The sequence below is a fragment of the Podarcis muralis genome, chromosome 2 (assembly GCF_964188315.1).
Source record: "Podarcis muralis chromosome 2, rPodMur119.hap1.1, whole genome shotgun sequence".
In the NCBI taxonomy this organism is placed as follows: domain Eukaryota; kingdom Metazoa; phylum Chordata; class Lepidosauria; order Squamata; family Lacertidae; genus Podarcis; species Podarcis muralis.
Window position 1 is genome coordinate 32,103,676 of NC_135656.1, and position 21,813 is coordinate 32,125,488.

General features: G+C 40.2%; 1 protein-coding gene across 11 annotated transcripts in view; it reads left to right on the top strand.

The window, feature by feature from the left end:
• Window positions 1-21,813, top strand: part of MBTD1 (mbt domain containing 1) — a 49,360-nt gene that overhangs the window by 19,345 nt on the left and 8,202 nt on the right. For 5 of the 11 annotated variants that reach the window (XM_028716389.2, XM_028716391.2, XM_028716387.2 and 2 more), the window contains 10 exons: window positions 3,295-3,412; window positions 4,962-5,096; window positions 5,435-5,523; window positions 5,979-6,213; window positions 6,488-6,543; window positions 6,674-6,778; window positions 7,220-7,367; window positions 8,587-8,669; window positions 9,766-10,000; window positions 11,015-11,092. In XM_028716389.2, coding sequence (XP_028572222.1) covers window positions 3,295-3,412; window positions 4,962-5,096; window positions 5,435-5,523; window positions 5,979-6,213; window positions 6,488-6,543; window positions 6,674-6,778; window positions 7,220-7,367; window positions 8,587-8,669; window positions 9,766-10,000; window positions 11,015-11,092 — 1,282 coding nt within the window. Of the gene's footprint in view, window positions 1-3,294; window positions 3,413-4,961; window positions 5,097-5,434; window positions 5,524-5,978; window positions 6,214-6,487; window positions 6,544-6,673; window positions 6,779-7,219; window positions 7,368-8,586; window positions 8,670-9,765; window positions 10,001-11,014; window positions 11,093-16,750; window positions 16,943-20,563; window positions 21,649-21,813 lie in introns of those variants that run through there. The other 6 variants (XM_028716359.2, XM_028716353.2, XM_028716358.2 and 3 more) reach the window with 3 other exon arrangements.

Genomic DNA, 21,813 nt, shown 5'->3' on the forward strand with positions numbered 1-21,813 from the left:
TGGGAGTCATTGTCCAGACACAGGGCCTTTATCCCCCTGTACTGGTAATAGTAAAACAGACAAACATGACAGCTACTAGCATTGTTCTCTGCATCAGATAGTGGATGGTCTTAAACCTATGCACACCTGGGAGTAAGTACCATTGAACTCAGTAGAAACTGTTTATTTAGTGCATTGTAACCTGGTTTTCAGATGCAATTTATTTATAAACTGTATGTAATTACATGAGGAATATTTCCCCCCTTTTCACTAGATGGCACTGATGCATTATCGGCTTACTAGCACTCCTCCCCCTTTTTAAAATGCAGATATTATTCTCAATCCAGAGAGATGTGTGAGGTCTGCATGTGCAGTGGGGCTTTTTCTGTCTGATTCCATGCAGCAGCTTTGTCTGAAGCAAGCAGTTCTTTAAATTTATGCTAGTTTTTTTAAAAAAACACACCAAACGAACAGCAGCTCATTTATTGTGGGGTGGGAGAGCCTGCTCTTGGGTGGGGGAGCTTTGTGCTTGCACCCACATGAAGGGAACTCTGGATTGTGGCCACTGCACATGCAACAGATATATCAGGTGCACCTGGAAAGCAAAAATCTTGCACCATAGTTCTAAAGCCCCAGAGGCCTTAAATATTTCTGCCTGGTGTTTTTAGTGCATTTGAGAAAAGCCAATAGTAATACTTAGGTATCCCAGGCAGAGAAGTTATAGGGTCAGCCTTTTTTTTTTGGGTTGGGAAGCCCACTTACATGAACCTGGACCTTGCCCATCAAGACCTTCCTGATTGCAACTTACCTTGCAGGGAAGGCGGCTGTCCCTCCCAGATAATTCCTCCAGAGTGTGCGCTGGATCAGAGTGGTGGCCCAGGCAGACCTTCCTTTTATTGGGAAGGAGCCCAAGATGGATGCCTTCATCATGAGTTCGAAAGGTAAACTTGTTCTTATCTGTATGCTTATGGTTCTGCTAGTAAGCGTATTGCGCAAGAGAAGACAGTATGCTGGATATACACAGTGTACCATCGTTTCAAGGCCACGAGACCCAAACCCATGATGGCTTTCTTTGGAAGCGACAGCCATATGGATTGGTGTAGGAGGAACTAGCAGAACCGCGATCTTCACAGACAAGGACAAGTTTAACTTTCTGCTATACCCCTATACCAATCCGAAACTTTGAAACCCGATGCATTCAATTGTGTTTCAATCAAACGGAGTTTTTGACAAGCACGTGTGACTCACAGGGATGTATGGCCCCAGTCTCTTTCTCTCCATATGGCCTACCTCACAGGGTTGTTGTTAGATAAATACTAGAAAAGAATCACTGCTGTCCTCCTGGCAAAGTTCCTGTGGGTAACAGTTTGGGACAGGTTGTGTGCGGAGCTGCAGTATGAGATAGGATGGGTGCATCTGTGACTCTGGGGCGTGTGGTTCCTTATGACAATCTCTCACGTGCCCATGGCTCCAAAGAGCTTGACAAGCCCTCACTGTAGCCATTGCGCCACACTGTGATATTTCGTAACTAAAGGAACAGACACCACACATACCATAAGCTAGGTGACTCCCTTTGCAAGCATTGCCCTCCTGGCCACATTCAGTCATGCCCAGCAGTATTTTTTCCAGTACTTTACTTAATGGAGAGGGGAAACCACAATAACTTTTGAATCACAGATTAGAACTTGACCACTTATATTGTCTACTTCACAAAAAGGCCAAACAAAGTATATCAGTACTTTTCACCAAATTTGAAAGAAATATGTGATTTCTTTATAAATAGGAAAGAGGTCAAGCTTTTAAACTTGTTGGATCTGTGATAATTTTTATTGGATTGTTCTTTTTTTGGGTGGGGGGATACTTTCATACACCTCATCAGGTAGACCATGTGTATGCAAAATTTCAAATTCACCACTTCTATTAGCTATAGCCTGTTGAGACTTATCATGATGGAACTTGATTAACTGTAGAACTGCCCTGCTTCTATCATCAGCATTCCCACCCAACAATAATACTCAGCCTAAATCTGTTTTCTGAACCTTGACAGCACCTGGCCATAAAGAGCTGCTGAAACCTCCTCCTCCTCTTCTTCCTCCTCCTCAAGAGATGATCTAGTAAAGACCAGAATTCATTCAAAATCAGAATGTTCCTGTTCACAACTAGATCAGTTTCATTCTGGAGATGATACATTGCTGAAGATACATTCATGTTACTACTTCTGTATAGTTTTCATTTGATTGTCAGTCCACTATTTTAACTAGTCAGGATTTTCCAACCCAATCCTCAACATGTTTACTCAGATGTTCCACTGAATTAAACGGGCCTTACTACTAGTAAGTATTGAGGGCTGCTGCTTTAGGTCATAATGCCTCCAGATTTGTCACTCTCAGACTTCTATGTATAGCTTCCAAGTTGACGGCACAAATATTTAATGTGGCATGTATCTTTTCTGCTAAAGCACTCCTTACTCCCTAAGAGTTTAAATAGACATGTTTTCAGTTAACATTCCCCTCATATGTAAACTATTTATCTTGCCAGAAAAGTAAGCTTAGTTGCCCTGGAATCACTTGCTGACACATCTGTGTAAGGAGACTGACTTATTTCTTGTAGCTTCTCAAGTATACTTGAGAAGGAACTTGAGTATTTCCACAGCTGGATTAACTGCTTACTTTTCTAGCATGTAACTCTCTTTTAAAGTTATTCTTGCAGTAGCCCGTTTTAAAATATTAATCAGCAAATCTTCAAAGGTATTTCATCAGTTCTTCATTAAGTTAATTCATTATAGCAAACTCTGCTCATTTCCTATTTAGTCCAATATATCTTCCCATTCCTGTGTTGCACATTCTGTTGTTGTTCCTGAAGTAGCTAAAATCTGCAGAAAGTTCATATTCCAGGTTCACCCACAAATGAAGTCATTTTCTCTTTTTTTAAAAAAAGAATTGCAACTAATTTCCACACATTGACCATTGCTAAAAAGGGAAAGCTACACAAATCATTTTCTTCACACGATACTTTAAGGAAGTGATGCTACAACGAGTCATTAATGCAACAAAGGACTTCAAGGATAATTCAGATTTTTTAACTATGAGGTTACTGAAAAATAAAATTACCGTAAACCTTCACTGGTTGTGGCAGGTGAGAGGGAGGGATTCACTGTCATCAACAAAGGTAAGCCATGCATTAACCAGTTTTACAAGCAGTAACCAGATAGCTTCCCCCGGAAAGAAAAGCCAGAGAGCTTGGCTAGTATTAATAGGTGGAAATAAGTGTTTTTATGAATTAAATGGTTTCTAACTTATTTTCCTAACATTGCAGGCACCTATGGGGACTTGCTGGGGTGACATCTCAGAAGGTGTACGTGTAGAAGTCCCTAACACAGACTGCAGCCTACCTACCAAAGTCTTCTGGATTGCTGGGATTGTAAAATTAGCAGGTTATTAACTTTGCATAAAATAATGCATTTTAAATTGTAACTGTCTCAATAAATAATTCAGGGATTTGAGCAGGTGTATATATTATTTAAAACAAAATGCATAGCAGAATGGATAAGTCTTCTGTGTTGAATGGCCTGATGCTTAAGGTTGCCATAGTGGGGCAAGTTCCTATTAAGTCAACAGTGGTTTTCCAAGCAGATCTGTTTGAAACCCTGCCTATAAGGGATGATTCTGCGGAATTTAAAAGACTGTCATATTCAGATCTTGAATGCTACAGACACTGTTAATTGTAGGCTTTGTTGTCATTCTTCAGGGGGTGATAAGGAGTAATTGTAATTTTTGTATTATTAGAGCTACAATTTATGTTTTCAACTTTAGGGGTTGAAAAACTTTTCAGTAGTTTCCGATTCCTGATAAGTCTCTTGCTTGTGATTTTGAGCTAAGACTCATAATTTCCCTGCAGACTTCATTATGTGAAATTCCCTTTATGATCAACACACTGCTGTCCTCCAAGCAAAGCACTCTAGGTGTTTGAAAACAAGGTTATACACTCATGGCTTGTGGCTCTTTCTTTCTCTGTGACCTTTGAATGTTTGCATTGAGATAGCAGTTAAAGCACCAGCATAGGTCAGGCAAATTAATCAAGCTGAATTTGCCAACAGGCTCCCAACACATAGTTTGAGAAGCCTCATGTAAAACAAATTGCCTTAAAATCCAGGGAAAAAATATATTTCAGGGCCATGTCTTCTAACAGTATACTGTGCAGGGGTTGCCAACCTTTTTGAGCCTGTGAGCTCATTTACAAACTGGAGAAATGGTTGTGGGCACTGCATGTACGCAATAATAGGCGCCAACTCCTAGGGGCCCAAGCAATTTTGGCCCCTCAAATATTTTTTTTGAGGTGGCCGGGCCCCCTCAATATTCAGAGGACGTCACACAATGTCCCTCCAATACTTTGGAGAAGCTGGTGCCTCTGCACTCACGACAACCTATTATATTGGCTACAATAGATTGCTTCATTCAAGCTTAATTTCTGTGGATGAAGAGACCTACGAGGACCCTGCTGGTGACCCCTAGTATAGTACAGTTGTACCTTGGAAGTTGAACGTAATCCTTTCCGGAAGTCTGTTCGACTTCCAAAACGTTTGGAAACGAAAGCACGGCTTCTGCAGCCTGCAGCCCCGTCGGATGTTCAGCTTTCAAAAATAGTTCACAAACCGGAACAGTCGCTTCTGGATTTGCGGCGTTTGGGAACCAAAACGTTTGAGAACTAAGCTGTTTGAAAACCAAGGTACGACTGTAACATCAATGTAGGAACTTCCCCTGTTGCCAAAGTACATTAATCTCCTGCACACCTACCCCAACCTCTACTGTGGTGCCTCCCTTCTTTCACAGCTCTAGTATAGGCAGTGGCAGCTGAAGACCACTTCCAACATCAGCTCGCTTCCTCTGGAAGCTGTTCCAAATAAAGGGGAGTGCGTGTTTGATTGTGGTGCATTTCTTCCTTAAGAGTAGCATGGATCAGCATGAGATTTCCTTCTCTTTCAGGTTACAGTGCTTTACTAAGATATGAAGGCTTTGAAAGCGATTCAAGTCTCGACTTCTGGTGTAACATCTGTGGTCTTGATATCCATCCGGTTGGTTGGTGTGCAACAAGTGGGAAGCCTCTAGTGCCGCCTCGATGTACGTAAATCTGACTTTTAACAGGCTGACCTTTAGTTGAATTTATCTTATGCTCTCTGTACTGATCCTTTAACTTACATTACATGCTCTCTTATGTTAAGTGTAAGTCTGATATCACAACATCTGTATCTCTCTCTGTGTATTTATCATATGAATGGATGTGCTTGCGTCTAACTCACGTTGTTGTCAAAATAGCTAAAAGTACTTCACGATGATAACGTATCTGGATTTCCAGTAAATTCTGAAGACAATAACTTTTTGACATTGTTCATTCAGTGTCTTGCAGTACAAATTTTCAAAAATGGTTAATGTCTGTTTGTTTTTCTGAATCTTGACAGCTATTCAACACAAATACACAAACTGGAAAGCTTTTCTGGTGAAACGACTCACTGGTGCCAAAACTCTTCCTCCTGACTTCTCTCAGAAGGTGAGGCTGGTTTCAAAGAAGACCCTTGTCAGCCTTTTTGGCTTATTTATTATAGTACTTACAAAATGCTTTTGAGGATGAATACTCTAAAAACTGTTACATTAAAAAAGTTAAACAGTAAAATGCAATATGAAAATCAGAATTGGAGCGGAAAGCAAAAGATGGCAGCAACAACAAAAAAGCAGCAACAGTTGGACCAGAAACAAAAGTTTAAAAAGCCTAAGTTATGAGACCATCACAGGAAAAGCTCTTTTCCTAGTTGGCAGTCTAAAGTCTGAAAGTGATGGTACCTGTCTTTGTTGACTGATCATAAAACTGGGTGTGGAAAGGGGAACAAAACAGGGGAAAGCACTCCCTGTGATACTTGTGGGCAATAGCAGATTCACATAGCCATTGTTGTAGATGGCTATTGGCAGAGGTACATATGTTAACGCTGCACGATTATATATTTTCAGGTGTCAGAAAGCATGCAGTATCCCTTTAAGCCTTCTATGAGAGTAGAAGTTGTTGATAAAACTCATCTCTGCCGAACACGGGTAGCAATTGTAGACAGCGTAATTGGAGGCAGGTTAAGATTGGTATATGAAGAAAGTGAAGACAAAACAGATGACTTCTGGTGCCATATGTACAGCCCACTCATACATCCCATTGGTTGGTCTCGGAGTATAGGACATCGGTTCAAAAGATCTGGTAAGCTCCTCTTGTGCAGAGTTTCCCACAAACAAATTAATATATCACATTGATGTTCACGTCAGCTTTCAAGATATGAGAGTCGGACAGCGAAAGATGCTTTGAGGTTTGCTTGCTTTTTAAGCCATCAAGTGGTGTATACATTTTATGGAATAAAAGTATTTTTTAAAAAATGCTTTATTTGGTTTTGGTAGGCGTTTGTATTTTTAAAAGGTCACATGTTTGAAGTAGTAAATTAGAAATCTTCATCTATGTTTTCCCCCCTTTTTCACAGATATTGCCAAGAAACAGGACTCTTATTTTGATGCACCCCCACATTTATTTGCTAAGGTATGATGTTTTGCAAGGAACTTGATTTATAATGGAAGGAATTGTTCATCAGCATTGAAGCTGGAGAAGCAAATAGACTGTGATGCTGACCTGTGTTGCTTCCATTTGTTGCCTCAAAATGTTTCTTTAGGTAAAGGAAGCCGAGTCAAGTGGAGAATGGTTCAAGGAGGGGATGAAATTGGAAGCCATAGATCCATTAAACCTTTCTGCAATATGCGTGGCAACAATTAGAAAGGTAAATATATTAGTTTAATTTTGCTTGTAATTTCCGTTGCTATTGCTCTTAAGTGAATTTTCATTTTGTGTATTTATGTATTTTATTGTGTATTGCACTTCAATATATAATTAGTTGTTTTGTGATTTTAAACTATTGCAAGGGGGCGGGGAATTATATTAAACAAACAAATCATGTGGTCTGCCTCTGCTCCCTTAACTCATGTTTTTAAGGGATCAGGAGCGTTACATAGGTACTGGTTGTAACCAGCATAGTGTTGTACAAAAAATTCAGGAACCATATGGACAATATTGTTGTTTGCCTTAAAACAGGGTTGCCAAATCAACCAGTAGCTGAATTTCTCTGAAAACTTTCGCTCTTCACTTTCTGGTATTTCCCCACCTTTAAATGACTTTAACTTCTAAATCTTAACTGCTGTTTGTTTGATTTTTGTTTATCTAGGTATTAGCAGATGGATATCTTATGATTGGGATCGATGGCTCTGAGGCAGCAGATGGGTCTGACTGGTTTTGTTACCATGCCACCTCCCCTTCTATATTCCCCGTTGGTTTCTGTGAAATTAACATGATTGAACTAACTCCACCCCGAGGTATTCATACCTTCTTGTGCATAAATCTATACATGTCTTGCAAGCCGTGTTGTGTGAAATAATTCATTTCTTTTTCCTTAAGCTTGTTTGCAAAAATCATATCCTTCACATCTCTGTTCAAACTCTAGTTTGGAGTTGCCGAACCAATCGTCGTTTAGCAGACAAGTGTTTCATTATTGCTTGCTTAACTATCCTTTGGCTGGCTGGGAATGTTGCAACTCTCTTTTTCTGACTTGGTTCTCCCGTTTGCTTTTTAGTCAGTGCAGAGTAAAGGAGTATAAGAATTGCCACTGCTGTGGCTTGCTGAAGTGGTGTAGATAGGCTAGGTGCATTACGGTTTAATGCCACCTCTTCATTAGTTATGATATCCTCAAAGTAAGTGGCACTCTTCTCACCTGTCTAGGCCAGACTGGCCTAGTAACAGCATATATTCTGCCTAGTTTGATCGATTGCTTCCTGTGATTTCCCCCCTAAAATCTGGGCTCAAGGTCATCCAGTGAATCTGGTTGGCAGGAGATTCAGGATAGGCAAAAGGAAGTACATTTTTGCATGACAATGTGTGAAATTCTCTGCCTGATATATGAAAGCTACTATCTTAGATAGCTAAGGGAATTGGATAAATTCATGCAGGGTAAAACTGTCAGTGGGTATCAAGGGTTTTTTGCTTTTTTTGTTTTGTATTTAAGGTTAGTGGGGTGGCCTCTTATTCAGAGCTCTGTCTGTACATTTGTGGTCCTTTATTGCACTCTGGCACTTCTGCTGAGGGAAGGGCCATGATTGAGTGAGAGATGGCATGTTTTGCACGCAGAGGCTCTAGGGCTGGGTTCCAATGTTCTTCACCCCCAGTAAGTGTTCCAACTAGTGTTGTGATCTGCCAACATCTGGAGGGCCCTCAGTTGAGTCCCTAGCATCAGCAGTGAAAGGGATCTCTGATAAGGTAAAAGAGACCTCTGTCTGATACCTTGGAGAGCTTTTGCCAAAGTAGACTATGCAGGGCTAGATGGACTGAGGATCCCACTTGGGAGGAGTAACTTCATAGTTTATTCTAAGAAATGTATACCCTGTCCTTCCATGATTATCAAACTGCTTGGGGCAGATTGTGTGTGTGTGTGTGTGTGTGTGTGTGTGTGTGTGTCTGTGTCTGTGTGTCGGTGTGTCTGTGTACGGATCAGGGCAAATGTTTTTGTGATGCTACTACATAACTGTTAATCCCTTGTAGGTTATGCAAAACTACCTTTCAAATGGTTTGACTACCTCAGGGAAACGGGTTCAGTAGCAGCCCCTGTGAAGTTCTTTAACAAGGTAAGACCAAAATATTTCACAATTGTAGTGTACCTACAATTTGTGGTGCTCATTCCTTTGTCGGCAGCCCCATAGAATCTAGAAAATGTCTTCACATGTAGCTGTTATAGAAAAGCATCTTAACTATAAATAGAATAGAGTACTGGCAGATAAGTACTTTCAGTAGATTCACCCTGTGGATTTAAGACTAATGAAATGCAATGGTGGTTGAAGAAGGAAAAGAGTTATCCCAGTATTGCAATATTGGCATTTGAATCCTATATGAACACCTTTAGTTGGAACAGGAATATCATAGCTGGGATGTAGTGAATGCACCCATTTCTTTGCCTCTCTTCCTTGAGGATATGCAACACTGAAAAACTCGGATATTTTATGTCATGTATACAAGTCTTGTTTTACATGACCATACCAAATTAAATTAATTTTTTAAAAGAAAAGCTTATTAAATAATTGGTTCCATTCTGAAGCCCACACTTCAGTTTCCAAAAACTGAATATATTAGAGATTCAATTATCAAAAACCTTTATGTTTAACATGTTACATTAAGGGCTTTCCATTTTCACTTCTGCACCAAAGTGCTAGGAAACTACAACTGTTGAAAGGGCCACACCCTCAACAGATATATCATTTAGGCAATATTGATATGGTATCCTATCCTGTGGTTAGTTCCAGCTTTACCACTACCTTGGGGCTGGATGGCTGTCAGTGGTGGACCTAAGTATGTACCAGATTTTTCTGTTCACTGAAATACATACCTGGAGCCTATTTAACTAAAGCTTCCATTCCACCTTAAAAGTACCAACTGACAGCTAAAGTAAAGCATGACCAGGTAACTTGACTTGGGATCTCATGAACCCAGTATTTATAGCCAAAGTGAACTAAAGGTGACGGTAGAAAGCTCTAGGAGATCCCATGTGTTGTGCTGGATCATCTGTTACTACATACCTTGGTAGAATGAGAGTGCTCACAAGTCTAAGGAAATGTACCAGGAGAGAGAAAGGTTCTGTTATGGGAGAGGTGATTGTGAACGTGTTTTAATCACAAAACTTTGCTTTTCAAAGCAATATGATGTACTTGTCTTACATCTCTGTTCCAGGAAGTTCCAAACCATGGGTTTCATGTTTCAATGAAGCTGGAGGCTGTGGACCTCATGGAACCTCGTCTAGTATGTGTGGCTACAGTAACTCGTATTATTCACCGTCTGTTGAGGATACATTTTGACGGCTGGGAAGACGAATATGATCAGTGGGTGGATTGTGAATCTCCTGACCTCTACCCTGTAGGATGGTGTCAGCTAACGGGTTACCAACTACAGCCTCCTGCGTCACAATGTAAGTTGCCCTTAATTTCTCTCTGAACTTTCTATAGCTGAAACATAGCAGACCTCTCTATGGTAAAATTTTTCATATCTTTGTTTCTATTTTTAGATTTCGATCTATTTGCTGCCAGTTTACCAGCTAGCGCAAGGGTGTAGTCTGGGCAATCGGCTTGGACTTACACAATGCCATTTGCTTAATACTCCAGAGCTCAATCCGTTTTGCTCTGTAGTCAGTAGTACTTCAGGGTGTTTGTCTTATTCTGTCCCTGTTCGCCACTGATATTTGGAAGGCAAATAAGAAAGCAAGTTGATTTTAATGCAGTATTATTGGGAATACTGTATGGTCATGTAGATTAGCAAGTAATTTTGCATTTATTACTTTAATTAACTAATTTCTTACATGCCCCTCAAGGTAGTTCACAAATATACAATAAAGAGATAAACATTGTATGTGTTTGCATTGTTACTATATTTTTATCCCATTGTTCTGACTTTTGGTTTATTTCTCTGGTTCATTGCTGTCTTTTAATGATGCCCTTACAATGATCAGTTATAGCAGAGTCATATAACAGGCTTAGCAGCTTGACTCTATTAGTTATCAGTTGTACTGAGCATATTTTAAAAGGCAGAATGGCTCTGATTGGCCCAGGTGGTGTGCATTTTGTATGGTAAAATGATTTTACACGCGAAAGTATTAATCATTCCTGACTTGGGGGAATGATTCTATGTCGTTTACTGCCCTGCAGCACAGTTGTTAATTCACATCTGGATCATTTTGCTTCCTATCACGTTATAATCACTTTGTCAAATGCAGGATCAAGTAATGTGATATTAAAAGAAATGAGGGGCTCTGTCTAAAATTTCAAGAATATTTTGCAGTTTCAAGTGGCACAGGGCTAAAATTATACTGAATATAGGTGCTGCTGTCCACGAGGCTTCTGAAACACAAACCATCTCACCTGCAGTCTTTTGCCTGCACACAAAAAGGTGTTTAAATTCACTTTCTTTTTAAAAACATACATTTCAGCATCAAGAGATGGTCAGTCAAGCTCGTCAAAGCAGAAGAAAAAGTCAAAGTCGCAACAATACAAAGGACACAAGAAAAGTGGGTAACAAAAATTATTTCCTTTGACCTTCTTGCTACAAAACTGCCTTTTTCTCTCAGGAAAAATGATGGTTGCGAATGATGCTTTCTGTTGAAACGTTTTTCAAGCTTAAAGTGCATTATGGCACAAGGAAAACTTTTTAAATTGAGTATTTTTTTTGTCACGTGAAGTAAAATAAAGTGCAAATATAAGTATTTTTTTAAAGCAAACTCTGTGGTAGTTTCTACTTAATATCTTGGTTTCAGTTTTAGGTCCTTTCATAGAAAACTTTTTCTCTCCAGAATGATAAGAGATTGATTAATTTTTGTTTAGGGTAGTACTGTCATCTTCACCAAGATAAGATAGATGATATATTTTATTAAGCCATGTTGTTCATAGAACTAAAAATTTGTGCTTTTTTTAGATTCACATAGAACAGGCATAGGTAAACTCAGCCCTCCAGATGTTTTGGGACTACAACTCCCATCAACCCTGACCACTGGTCCTGTTAGCTAGGGATGATGGGAGTTGTAGTCCCAGAACACCTGGAGGGCCGAGTTTGCCTATGCCTGACATAGAATTAATTTCAATCTAAAGTTAGAGAATACTGTAATCGGTTATAATAAGTATACAGAGTAAAGTGAGGGTGAGTGTAGAAACAGAAATGAAGAATTATTTTTTGAAGTGAGAGCTTAGAAAAGAACTTCAGCATAGAATGTTTCATTGCGTGTCTTGACCATTATAAGGTTAAGTTTGACATTCTTTATATTTTGCTTGATTGGTTTTCATGCTGGTATTTTCATCTGAAAGATGACAGCTTTTTGTGGCTACAGGAGCTGGCAAAATTGATCTATAAAGTTAAGACCTATGGAGGGTCTGAGACACTGGAAAGACTTCCTTGCATAGGGAAGTGTAATGAAATTGTACTATATTTTAGCCAAATTAGATTTTAATTTGAAAACTTTATTTTGGACAGGCACACATTACAGCCGAGCTGTTAAGTTTCTCTTAATGGCTCAGCCTACATGGAACTTTGAATTTAGTTCCAGGCAGTGTAGATCATTAGAATTGAAATGAAATCCATTGTACATTGTATTCCTTTGTATTTTTATTCTGACGCAAGTCCCGCAGGCCTGGTTCAGATACCTGGTTTACAGTTTGCTAAACCATGATTTTTAGGAGCTGGAAACAAGTGATGGAACCACCCCCTCCCACCTTTGACATCTTCCTTCCACCTTGCTTACACTCTGGTTTAATAAAACCATAGTTAATAGTTACGTCCAAAACAGGAAACTGTGGTTTAATGTTAATTTTACCAATAAGGATTTTAAACTCTGAAGTTGGTTTAAGATCCTTGTTGGTAAATCAGTATTAAACCACAGTTCCCCATTTTGGAAACTGCAGAGAATGTTGGTTTGATTAAACTAGGATGCAAGTGATGAGGAAGGAACATGTGATCTCAGTGCTTGTTCCCATTGCTAAACTGGATTAGTAAGCTTGGGAGTAGAACATACAAACCAGTGGATAGCCTTACCTGAGTGTGTTTGGGATTGTAGCCTCAGCCAAATTCCTTCTGAAATCCCAAGTTTCCCACTTATATTAACAAACGGAGAGCATGACCAGTCCATTGTATCTGGAGCAGGTAGGAGCGAGTGTGAGTTGAATGGGGATGGGGAGAAAGGTGAATCCTGGTGCATTTGCAAACATACTGTATCTTGCCCTGTAGAACTGGCACATTCTTTAGACTGAATTCTGTTATTTTATTGGGAAATGGAATGTTTCTTCTTTTTGGATTTCCAGAAAGGCTCAAACACCGGCGGTTCGAATCCCCGCAACGGGGTGAGCTCCCGTTGCTCAATCCCTGATCCTGCCCACCTAGCAGTTCAAAAGCACATCAAAGTGCAAGTAGATAAATAGGTACCGCAGGAAGGTGAACGGCTTTTCCATGCGCTGCTCTGGTTCGCCAGAAGCGGCTTAGTCATGCTGGCCACATGACCCGGAAGCTGTACGCCGGCTCCCTCGGCCAGTAAAGCAAGATGAGCACCGCAACCCCAGAGTCGGCCACGACTGGACCTAATGGTCAGGGGTCCCTTTACCTTACAAATATTTTAACTCTCTCTTTCCCCTTTTTCATGACAGTTAATGCATAGTCATTAATTCCAATAATGAAGCTCCTTAGCGTTGCTTTAGAGTTAGACAAATTGTAAATTCACAGAAGGCTATAGACATTTTCAAAGTAATAAGGCTCAGACAAAACCTGTTTGCTAAAAATGAGACGCTAAAATGATGTTGGAGCTTGTTACTCCTTCTGCACCTTTCTTAGCTCAACCCTTAATTTAAAAAACTCTTCTGAGATGGAGGAACTAACAACCATGGAGACTATTGTGGAGCAAGCCGCTTGTTTCATCCTCTTTGTTTGTTTTTGACTTTGCTCTATGGCAATTTTCTCCTTTGATCTGACCCCATTAAAAAAAACTAATGTGTTGGAGCCTTTGGTGAAGTTCAGCTAAAATGCTTCATTTTATGTGGCAGGACCTAACTCCTTGAATGTGTATTATTTGACAGTGAACTAAAAGGAAAGTTATTAATCTGCCTCTGTTTATTATGAGATGGAAATAACTAGTCTGATTAGTCCTACTGTATATTGATTTTCTGCTCTGACTCTTCGCATTTTAAGTTGAAGAAAGCTTTATTTATTTACCATGCTTTAACTGTAGGAAGCTGTAAACCAATGCAGCTGGATTAATTCACGACAGTGCCTTCTTCTTACAAGCATTTAGTAGTCATATTTATTATATTTATATTAAAAATTATAAGCTGCATTTTAGCCAAAGAGGCCTCAAAGCAGTGTACAACAGCTACATAATGCAATAAGCATTTTCAAAAATAAATAAATAAAAGGAATTTGCACTTTCTTCCGATGGCTGCTTAGTTCACTTGGGAATATTAGTGCATACAAGGTGAGGGGTTTAGGACTTTCATGAACTTTAGTACTTTTTAATGCTGACCAAAAAACACTAGCTGTTTTAGATTGTAATGATGAAGACTTTTTGCTTATGCCACCTATGTCTGAGAAGTAGACAAAATGAATTGTACTAATCTAGCAAGCATACAGTGAGAATATTTTGTATTGGAACGTCGTTACCAAGTGAGAGTACCACCTTTACAAAGCACAGCTTCCTGGAATTGGGAGAATATTCTACTCTCTGGGATACCCTCATCACCTGGCTCAGAAGGCACGTGTAGCATCTGCCAAGCTGATCCTGACTTTGATTATTAGGATGCAGCAGCTACTACCATTTTCTATTTTCTCCTGTTTCTCCCCTCGGCCCAAGCCCAACTCCCAAATTTAAGCCAGACAGAGGGAGTGAGAAAGCAAAGCGCTTGCCAGTCTCTGCTCATTGATGTGCCCATGGCAAGAAACTGTGCCACCTACCATCAGATAAGCACACAAGTACTTCGGCATGTCTTTGGTCAGTCAGATGCTTAAAACCAGGAAGGGAGGTGAAGTGATGCTTTTAGGGCAGGCTTCCTCAACCTTGGCCCTCCAGATGTTTTTGGCCTACAACTCCCATGATCCCCAGCTAGCAGGACCAGTGGCCAGGGATGATGGGAATTGTAGCCTCAAAACATCTCGAGGGCCGAGGTTGAGGAAGCCTGCTTTAGGATTTGTGAAGGAAAAAGCTGCATTCATACCTGTCGGCCAGAGGAGTGCTTCAGGCAAGCCAGCGCTGCACATAGACTCATATGTACTGGTAGAACAAAGCGGCTTCCACTTTAAGCCTGCCAAAGAAGTTCATTCCAGGAGAAGCCAGTTCAAGGGTAGAGTGAGTATTTTCACACTTAGGTGGAGATGCCCAGATAGGGGCTGATGTGAGTTTACAGAGATTATCCCTCCCAAGGTTCCGAGATAGGAGGTTCTGAGAGCTCAGAGTTCCATAGCTGGAACCCAGGTAGGATAAGGTGGTCTGTGGAGATGGGTCCAGGTCATGATAGTGCTAGGGATTATGTTCCCTATCACAATTTAGTTCTTTTTAAGGTAGTAACCAGGTGAAAGGTAAATGTCCAGACTCTTAAGGCTTCAAAACATTTTCCAGACCCTCATCCTTTAAATCTTTATTCAAGCTGGGATGAGCGAGAGAGAGTACATGCCTACAGCCCCACTACACTTTAGACCACGGCTGGTGACAGCTCCTTGTGGAGAATCTGTAAGAAAACAACTGTGGGGCCGTGACCTGCACGGGGATGTCTATATTGCTTAGATCCCCATTGTAGTCTTGGTCTGGATTTTGCTTCTCTGCATCAATGGGAGTTTCTCTCTCAGTGCAAATAGCAGCCTAATCATTCATGCACTTAATGATTGCGTGAAGAATCTCACATCCATTTTGGTGTTGTGTGTTGAGAAAATAAAGGATCTATTTGAGCAAAATGCAGAAATCTACAGAGTTCAGTAGCTAATGTAATATTCTTGTCTTTAACCTTCCATGGCAGAAGCTTGAAATACAAATTACTTTAGGTAGAACATGACAGTTCACAAAGAGCCTCAGTAACTCTAAGGTAGCTTTCCCCCCAACTTTGCAGAGGTTTTATTAGCATGAGACATACTGCAGTGAATTTAATACTAAAAGTGCTATAAAATGGAGCCCATTCTAGTAATGCAACATGGAAAATAGAATACCCACCTGCCACTCTTTGGGTGGAAATAATATGTGTTCCCAGAAGGTGGGAGGGTACTTTTAACACCACCCATTTTTGGTTCTCCAAGCATTTTTGCATAAAAACACTTGTTAGTCAAGGACATCACAGAATATTCAAATGCTATCATATTATTCATTTTTCTCATATTAGTGTGCTGTAGTAGCTGCTGTACATTTTTATTTACATATCCATTCATGATCTGAGAGATGTTGTCTCTCAGAATCATTGACTGATGAGTCCTGCCTTCTGAGTCAAGTCAGAGAAGGTCACTTCCATAGAGTGAAGCTTCTTCCACCTGTTGAAGCAGGAATTCACAGGTAAGATCTTACCACCACCTACACAGAAATTCTTCAGTAAACATAGCTTCTCAGGGTTATTTTTTGAAGTTTCAATACATTTGCCCCATGATTTTTGGGTGGCAAATCTGCATTTTTTATGGAGCAGCTCTTCAGATTGGTCATGTAGGCACTCTTTACTTATCAAGAGACAAGGGATTAGAGGTATCATAGAAAGTAGTTTTTTGTATAGCAGAGCATGTGCTTAATTGGTGTGACTTTAATTATATATGAAAACCCTTAGTTTGCAGGTTTTACACATACGTTAGCCTGTGATTTTACATTTTTACTGAAGAGTAAACCCAGAGGTGAGACGAGCAATATGAAACCACCAATTTTTTCACTAACAAATTTGCTTTTAAGGGTATTTCTTCCATAAAGAGAGTATTAAACTTAAGGTGATTCCTGAGAATGTGTTGTCATAGGAGGATGTTTCATATAGTTCTGTGGCTCTGCCATGAGTCACCAGCATCACTTTCCAAAATAATTCCTTTGGCTGTAGTTAACGAAGATCTGGGCATGCACTGAGGTGTCCATAAGTCCAGTGAGCACCAACTGGAGGCCTTTCTCAGTGAGTGATTAGTCTTGAGTTGCTTTAACACACTTTGATCTAAGTGTTTTACTTTAGTTTGACTTGATGTTTAGAGAGGAAGATACCAGTTGGGAAGAAGCCTGTCAGTTTGTCGAGCGTCCCCATGACAGGTGGGGTGCGGAGGAGCTTCTCTGGTGATGAAGAGTTGACTCCTCCTCAGTATCGAACCCTTCCAGCACAGACAGCCCCGGAGGCCTGCCAGCCTCCCAGGACTAGCAGAGAGTTCAGTCCCAGCCTCAAAACAGGTAATTGGTCATGTAAAAAAACAACAACGCTTATTAATGGAGGGCAAAATTGATTGAGGATCAAGCATGGTCAGGCATGAAACATGCTGACTCATTGCCGCCCTCACTTTTCATTTAAAAATAGAAAGAACATCCATTTCCTCCAGTATTTGCATCAGCCCATAAGCCCATCTCATTGAATTAATCACAAGTGTTGAGTCCCTGTTTTTTCCTGCTGCTTCAGAACTCAGCAAATCTCTTCAAAATGAACTAAATGGAAGTGCTTTCAATGTACATACTGAAACAAAGTGAACTAAGTGCCAATAGATTTCAGTTATCACTGGATATTATTTTATATCCTGGATGTCATATCCAAAAATAATCAATGGTCACCCTAAAAAAAGAGGGAAACTAGTTTTGGAAGATTTTAAAAACATCACCCCCCAAAATTAATAGACCTTTGTCAACAGCTTGCCATATTTTTCTTTAAGCTGAAAACAGATTTCAAAATGAGAAACACTCTCATTTATATGTTCCCAAAATAAGTCCCTGTTGTGTGTTACTATTCTGATTATCATTCTGACACAATGAACAGGAGAAAATGAGCAGAATGAAAGGGATTGAGTCACACTTGAGATCAATACAAACTGTAAGGTTGACATAGTGTGGAAATAGGTGCTTATTTAGTCTGAAGTAGACGGCTGCCTCTAAGAAAATGCAGGAGCTTATATTGTCAGTCTAATTCAGAGCTCCACTATGGAGAACTCCCCCACTTACTAGTACCTTGCTGGGCTTAATAGTGGAAAGGGTAGCACTGCATGCGCAAAGGATACTGGCAGGCTCATTAAAGTCTTGTCAATGTCCATATTTAGGTTGAAACAAAATGGTGCCCACTTGGAAAGGTTATAAAATATGCTAGGTTTCAATCCTAGAAATATAAACAAGTTGGGTCTGCTCCCCTTCCTTGTGAATTCTAACTAATGCAGAAATCTGGCTAGATTGGGAGGTTCTTTTCTGGACATAACCCAATTTGGACTCCGCCAGAATCTATTGTAGGATCTTTCCTGTTCCAGGAGGGGCTTTTCAGGCATGGCCACAGATGCATATTGTCATATACCTGTGGCATGCTTGGTGCGTTCCTTTCCATAAAGGCCACTGCAAAGGCTGCAGTTTGCTTGACATGAGTCAGTCTTTGCCTGCCAGCACCAAACAGCTGTTCTGGTATTCAGCAGGAAAGGTCCCGTTTACGCCATGCAGTGGGTTGCAGTGTGCACAGGGTCTCTGAACAGCGAGGAGCCAAAAATCTGCAAAGCCACTCAGTTTCACCTGCTTCTGCTGGGGTGAACAAATTGAGGATTTGATTTATTTATCAAATTTCTCCTCACCTAGCCCTAGCTTTAACTATTCCTACTTCTTGGATAGTTGTAACTATTGGAGCACATACTTACTACAGTTGTTGGTTAGAGAAAAAAATGTTCCACATCTCACAAACGGGAATGAAGTGTCTTTCCCCGTAAGCATACTGAAGACCTATGGCATATTTAAAACAATAGGCAGAAAGCCAGGCGCAGCTCATTATACATCCTCATTTTTCGGTCATTACAACATCTCTATACAGATGCATTGTTCAGTGGTAACTCACCTCGCTACTTAAAAGCTGGTCTTGTTTCCTTGAGTGTTCACGCTACTAACTTTGTTTGTATTTTAAATGTTAAGAATTGTAAAACTGGTTGCATTTTTTCAGCACTGAAAACATCAAACCTTTAGGTAATTTTTGAGAGACTGGTCTCTTGGAGAACATGCAATGTCCCCAAATGAGTCCCATTTTTATACATACGTACAGTGTTAATTGATTTGACGTAGGGTCTTCAATGCACTGAATTTCCAAGGTTGCAAGGGTAGTGGGCTGGGGGGTGACTGGGAATGCTACAGGACCTCATTGAGTTTACAAAAGTTCAGAAGAAACTTGCATATATCTGCTACCTTCTTGCCTTCTGAGAACTCTCCATGTTTACCCTAACCAATAAAATATCAGAGTCCCATATATCTCCTTGTATCGTACTGTATATGTAGGAGCCAGGCCCGGCTGTGTGGCTTTTTGAGATGGCTTTTCTTTTCGCAGTATGCCCTTTTCTAATCCTTCGGATGAAATGCTTTATTTGTGCCTCTGTCTCAGGCATGTTGAAAGATCAGAAAACAGGTATTTGATGATAGGGATGAAATTAGCCTCTGTGCTTCCTTCCATCAGTTACTAAGGGTAGTGCCAGAATACCAGCTTACTTTGAACTGTAGCTGCGGAATTTCACCACTGGGATCTACATGTGAGAGGTCCATTTTCAATATGAAATAATGATGTGATGATGAAAAAGCATGCCCCCCCCCTTTTTGGTGCAGCTATTAAGAGCATTGGAGCATAGATCCATAATGAATTTTGTAACCTTAAATTTAGGTCCTCTTGCCAAATAGAAATAACTAGAATGAACTGAACAAAATATTTCCTGTGGTGTAAGATGAAAATCGAGAGCATTATAATGAGCAACCAGACTTCATTATCATGCATGATATTTTCTACCTTTAATTAACTCCTGTAGCTACAGCTGAGTTATTTTCTTCATGTTCCTGAGGAGGTGCCTTGACTCCAATTGCTACTGCACTAATAGAAAGAAAAATCTCTCTCTCCCCCCCCCCTCATGCTATTGCCATTTTGTAAATCACCAGTATTTTTGTATTTAAAGCTAAGAGAAATAAAACAAGAGCTTGAAGCAAATGATGTTGTTTACTGAGCTCTTGCACAAAATAAATAGGTTGCTTGCTCTTCTGTAACTCCATCCTGGTTACTGCCTTTATTAGAAAGATGAAATAGCTATAGAATGGTAATGGGAAAATAATTGATGCCCCGATGGTAGTGACCCATGAATATAATACTCTCTGAAAAACAGAACAAACTTGTTTGATAACTGGACCATCTACATATTTGTATCAAATCATCATGAAGTTTTGAGCAGGCTTAAGTGGCTTGAGAGACCCGTTTTTCCCAGGTGGCCTAGCTTTGGGGACTCCTTTATACTCCCATAAGGTACATGTAATTGAAGAATCCCAAAGCTAAAGAATCCTAAAGGGGATTTACTGTTGGCCTTGGTCCACTGCCCAGAGAGTTATTGTACCCAAAGATTCCCAGCGTTTCAAAAGTGTTCTGCAATTGGCATGCAAGTGATTGCCCTTTTGAGACCCAAAGCCTTTGTAGACATGTTGGACATGTGGTCCTTTCTTCGGGGTCATTGTGACCCTGAAGTCCAGCTGCTCTCAGTCTTTGATTGTTATGGAATAGAAAATGAGACAATTTCAGTCTGTTCCCCATTTGATCCTCCATGAAGCTCCCTCTCCTTGAGAGGTTTTTAAATCCACTCCACTTGTAGGGGTAGATACAGCAGGTGGGTTACGCCTGTACAGTCTGCCAAAATGTACGGGTGGAAAAAGAGTTCAGCAGTCTGTGATTACTAAAAAGTGATATACAAGTGTCCTAGGAATTGGGGCGGGGGCAGGGAGAGAAATGAATTGAGTAAATATTTATTTTGCATGTTGTAGAATGTGTATCATTCTAATGTCGTGTTTTAATATTTAAACTTTTTAAATTTTATTTAGCAGAGGAATGTGAGTCAGCAAGGAAGATGAGATAGAACCATACTAAGAGCGAAGCCAAGTGACCTCTGTTTTAGTAAGGTTCCAAGTAGCAACAGGTTGTACTTTTGAGACTGCATTACAACATGCTCCTTTGCACTTTCCAAAGACTATTTATGTCAATGTTTGTAAAGTAAGCTGCAATATTGGATCCGAGAAAAAACAACAACAACTGAACTTGCCATCTTGTCATCAAAAGCTGCCTGTAATGGATGCTTCAGAAGAAGCATAAAAGGAAAAAAATAGCAGTTATAGTATATTCTTTTCCCACATCAGTCCCTTTTGCCAGCCAGAGCCTTGGATTATTTTTATTAATCTTTTAGTTATTTCATGAGCAGTTACTTGGCTCTTTTGGATATTGTCTTTCTTATTAAAGGCTGTATATGTCTTGTTTGCTACTTTAGTCAGTGTCAACAGTTTTTATGCAGCTATCTATGTGACTGTTATATCACATTTTTAACGGAAGAGACTCTCTTAAAAAAAACTTGTCTGAACCATATTTGTTTCCTTTGCGTCAGATATAGCACACCTTCACCATACCATAGAATCATGGAGCTGGAAGGGACTCAAGGGCCATCTAGTTCAGCCCCCTGCTATGCAGGAATCTCGGCTAAAGCATCCATGACAGATGGCCATGTTTTGCTGGTTTGCCAGTATCAAAACAATAAGAAGCAGCACAATTAGTGCATTAAACTGTAAAATATTTATGTCAGATATCCATAGATGGTTGGCAATATGTACAGCAGTCTTTTAAATTGACTGTGCTTCCTTTGAGATCTTTTGAAAGTGTTAACTGGGGGATTGAACTTGGAACTGGATCTGCCAATGGACAAGATAATAATAATAATAATAAATTTTATTTATATCCCGCCCTCCCCAGCCGAAGCTGGGCTCAGGGCGGCTAACAACAATCAAAATAGTCCAACATTCTAAAAACATTCATTATAAAATTAATTAAATCAAATTAAAATCAAATTAATGGCAACCATCAAGCAAAATTCTGTGCAGATTGCCAGAGGAGAGGGTCAGGCTGCGCCCTGACCAAAGGCCTGGTGGAACAGCTCTGTCTTGCAGGCCCTGCGGAAGGATGTCAGGTCCTGCAGGGCCCTAGTCTCTTGTGACAGAGTGTTCCACCAGATTGGAGCCGCAGCCGAGAAAGCCCTGGCTCTAGTTGAGGCCAGCCTAACCTCTCTGTGGCCTGGGATCTTTAGGAT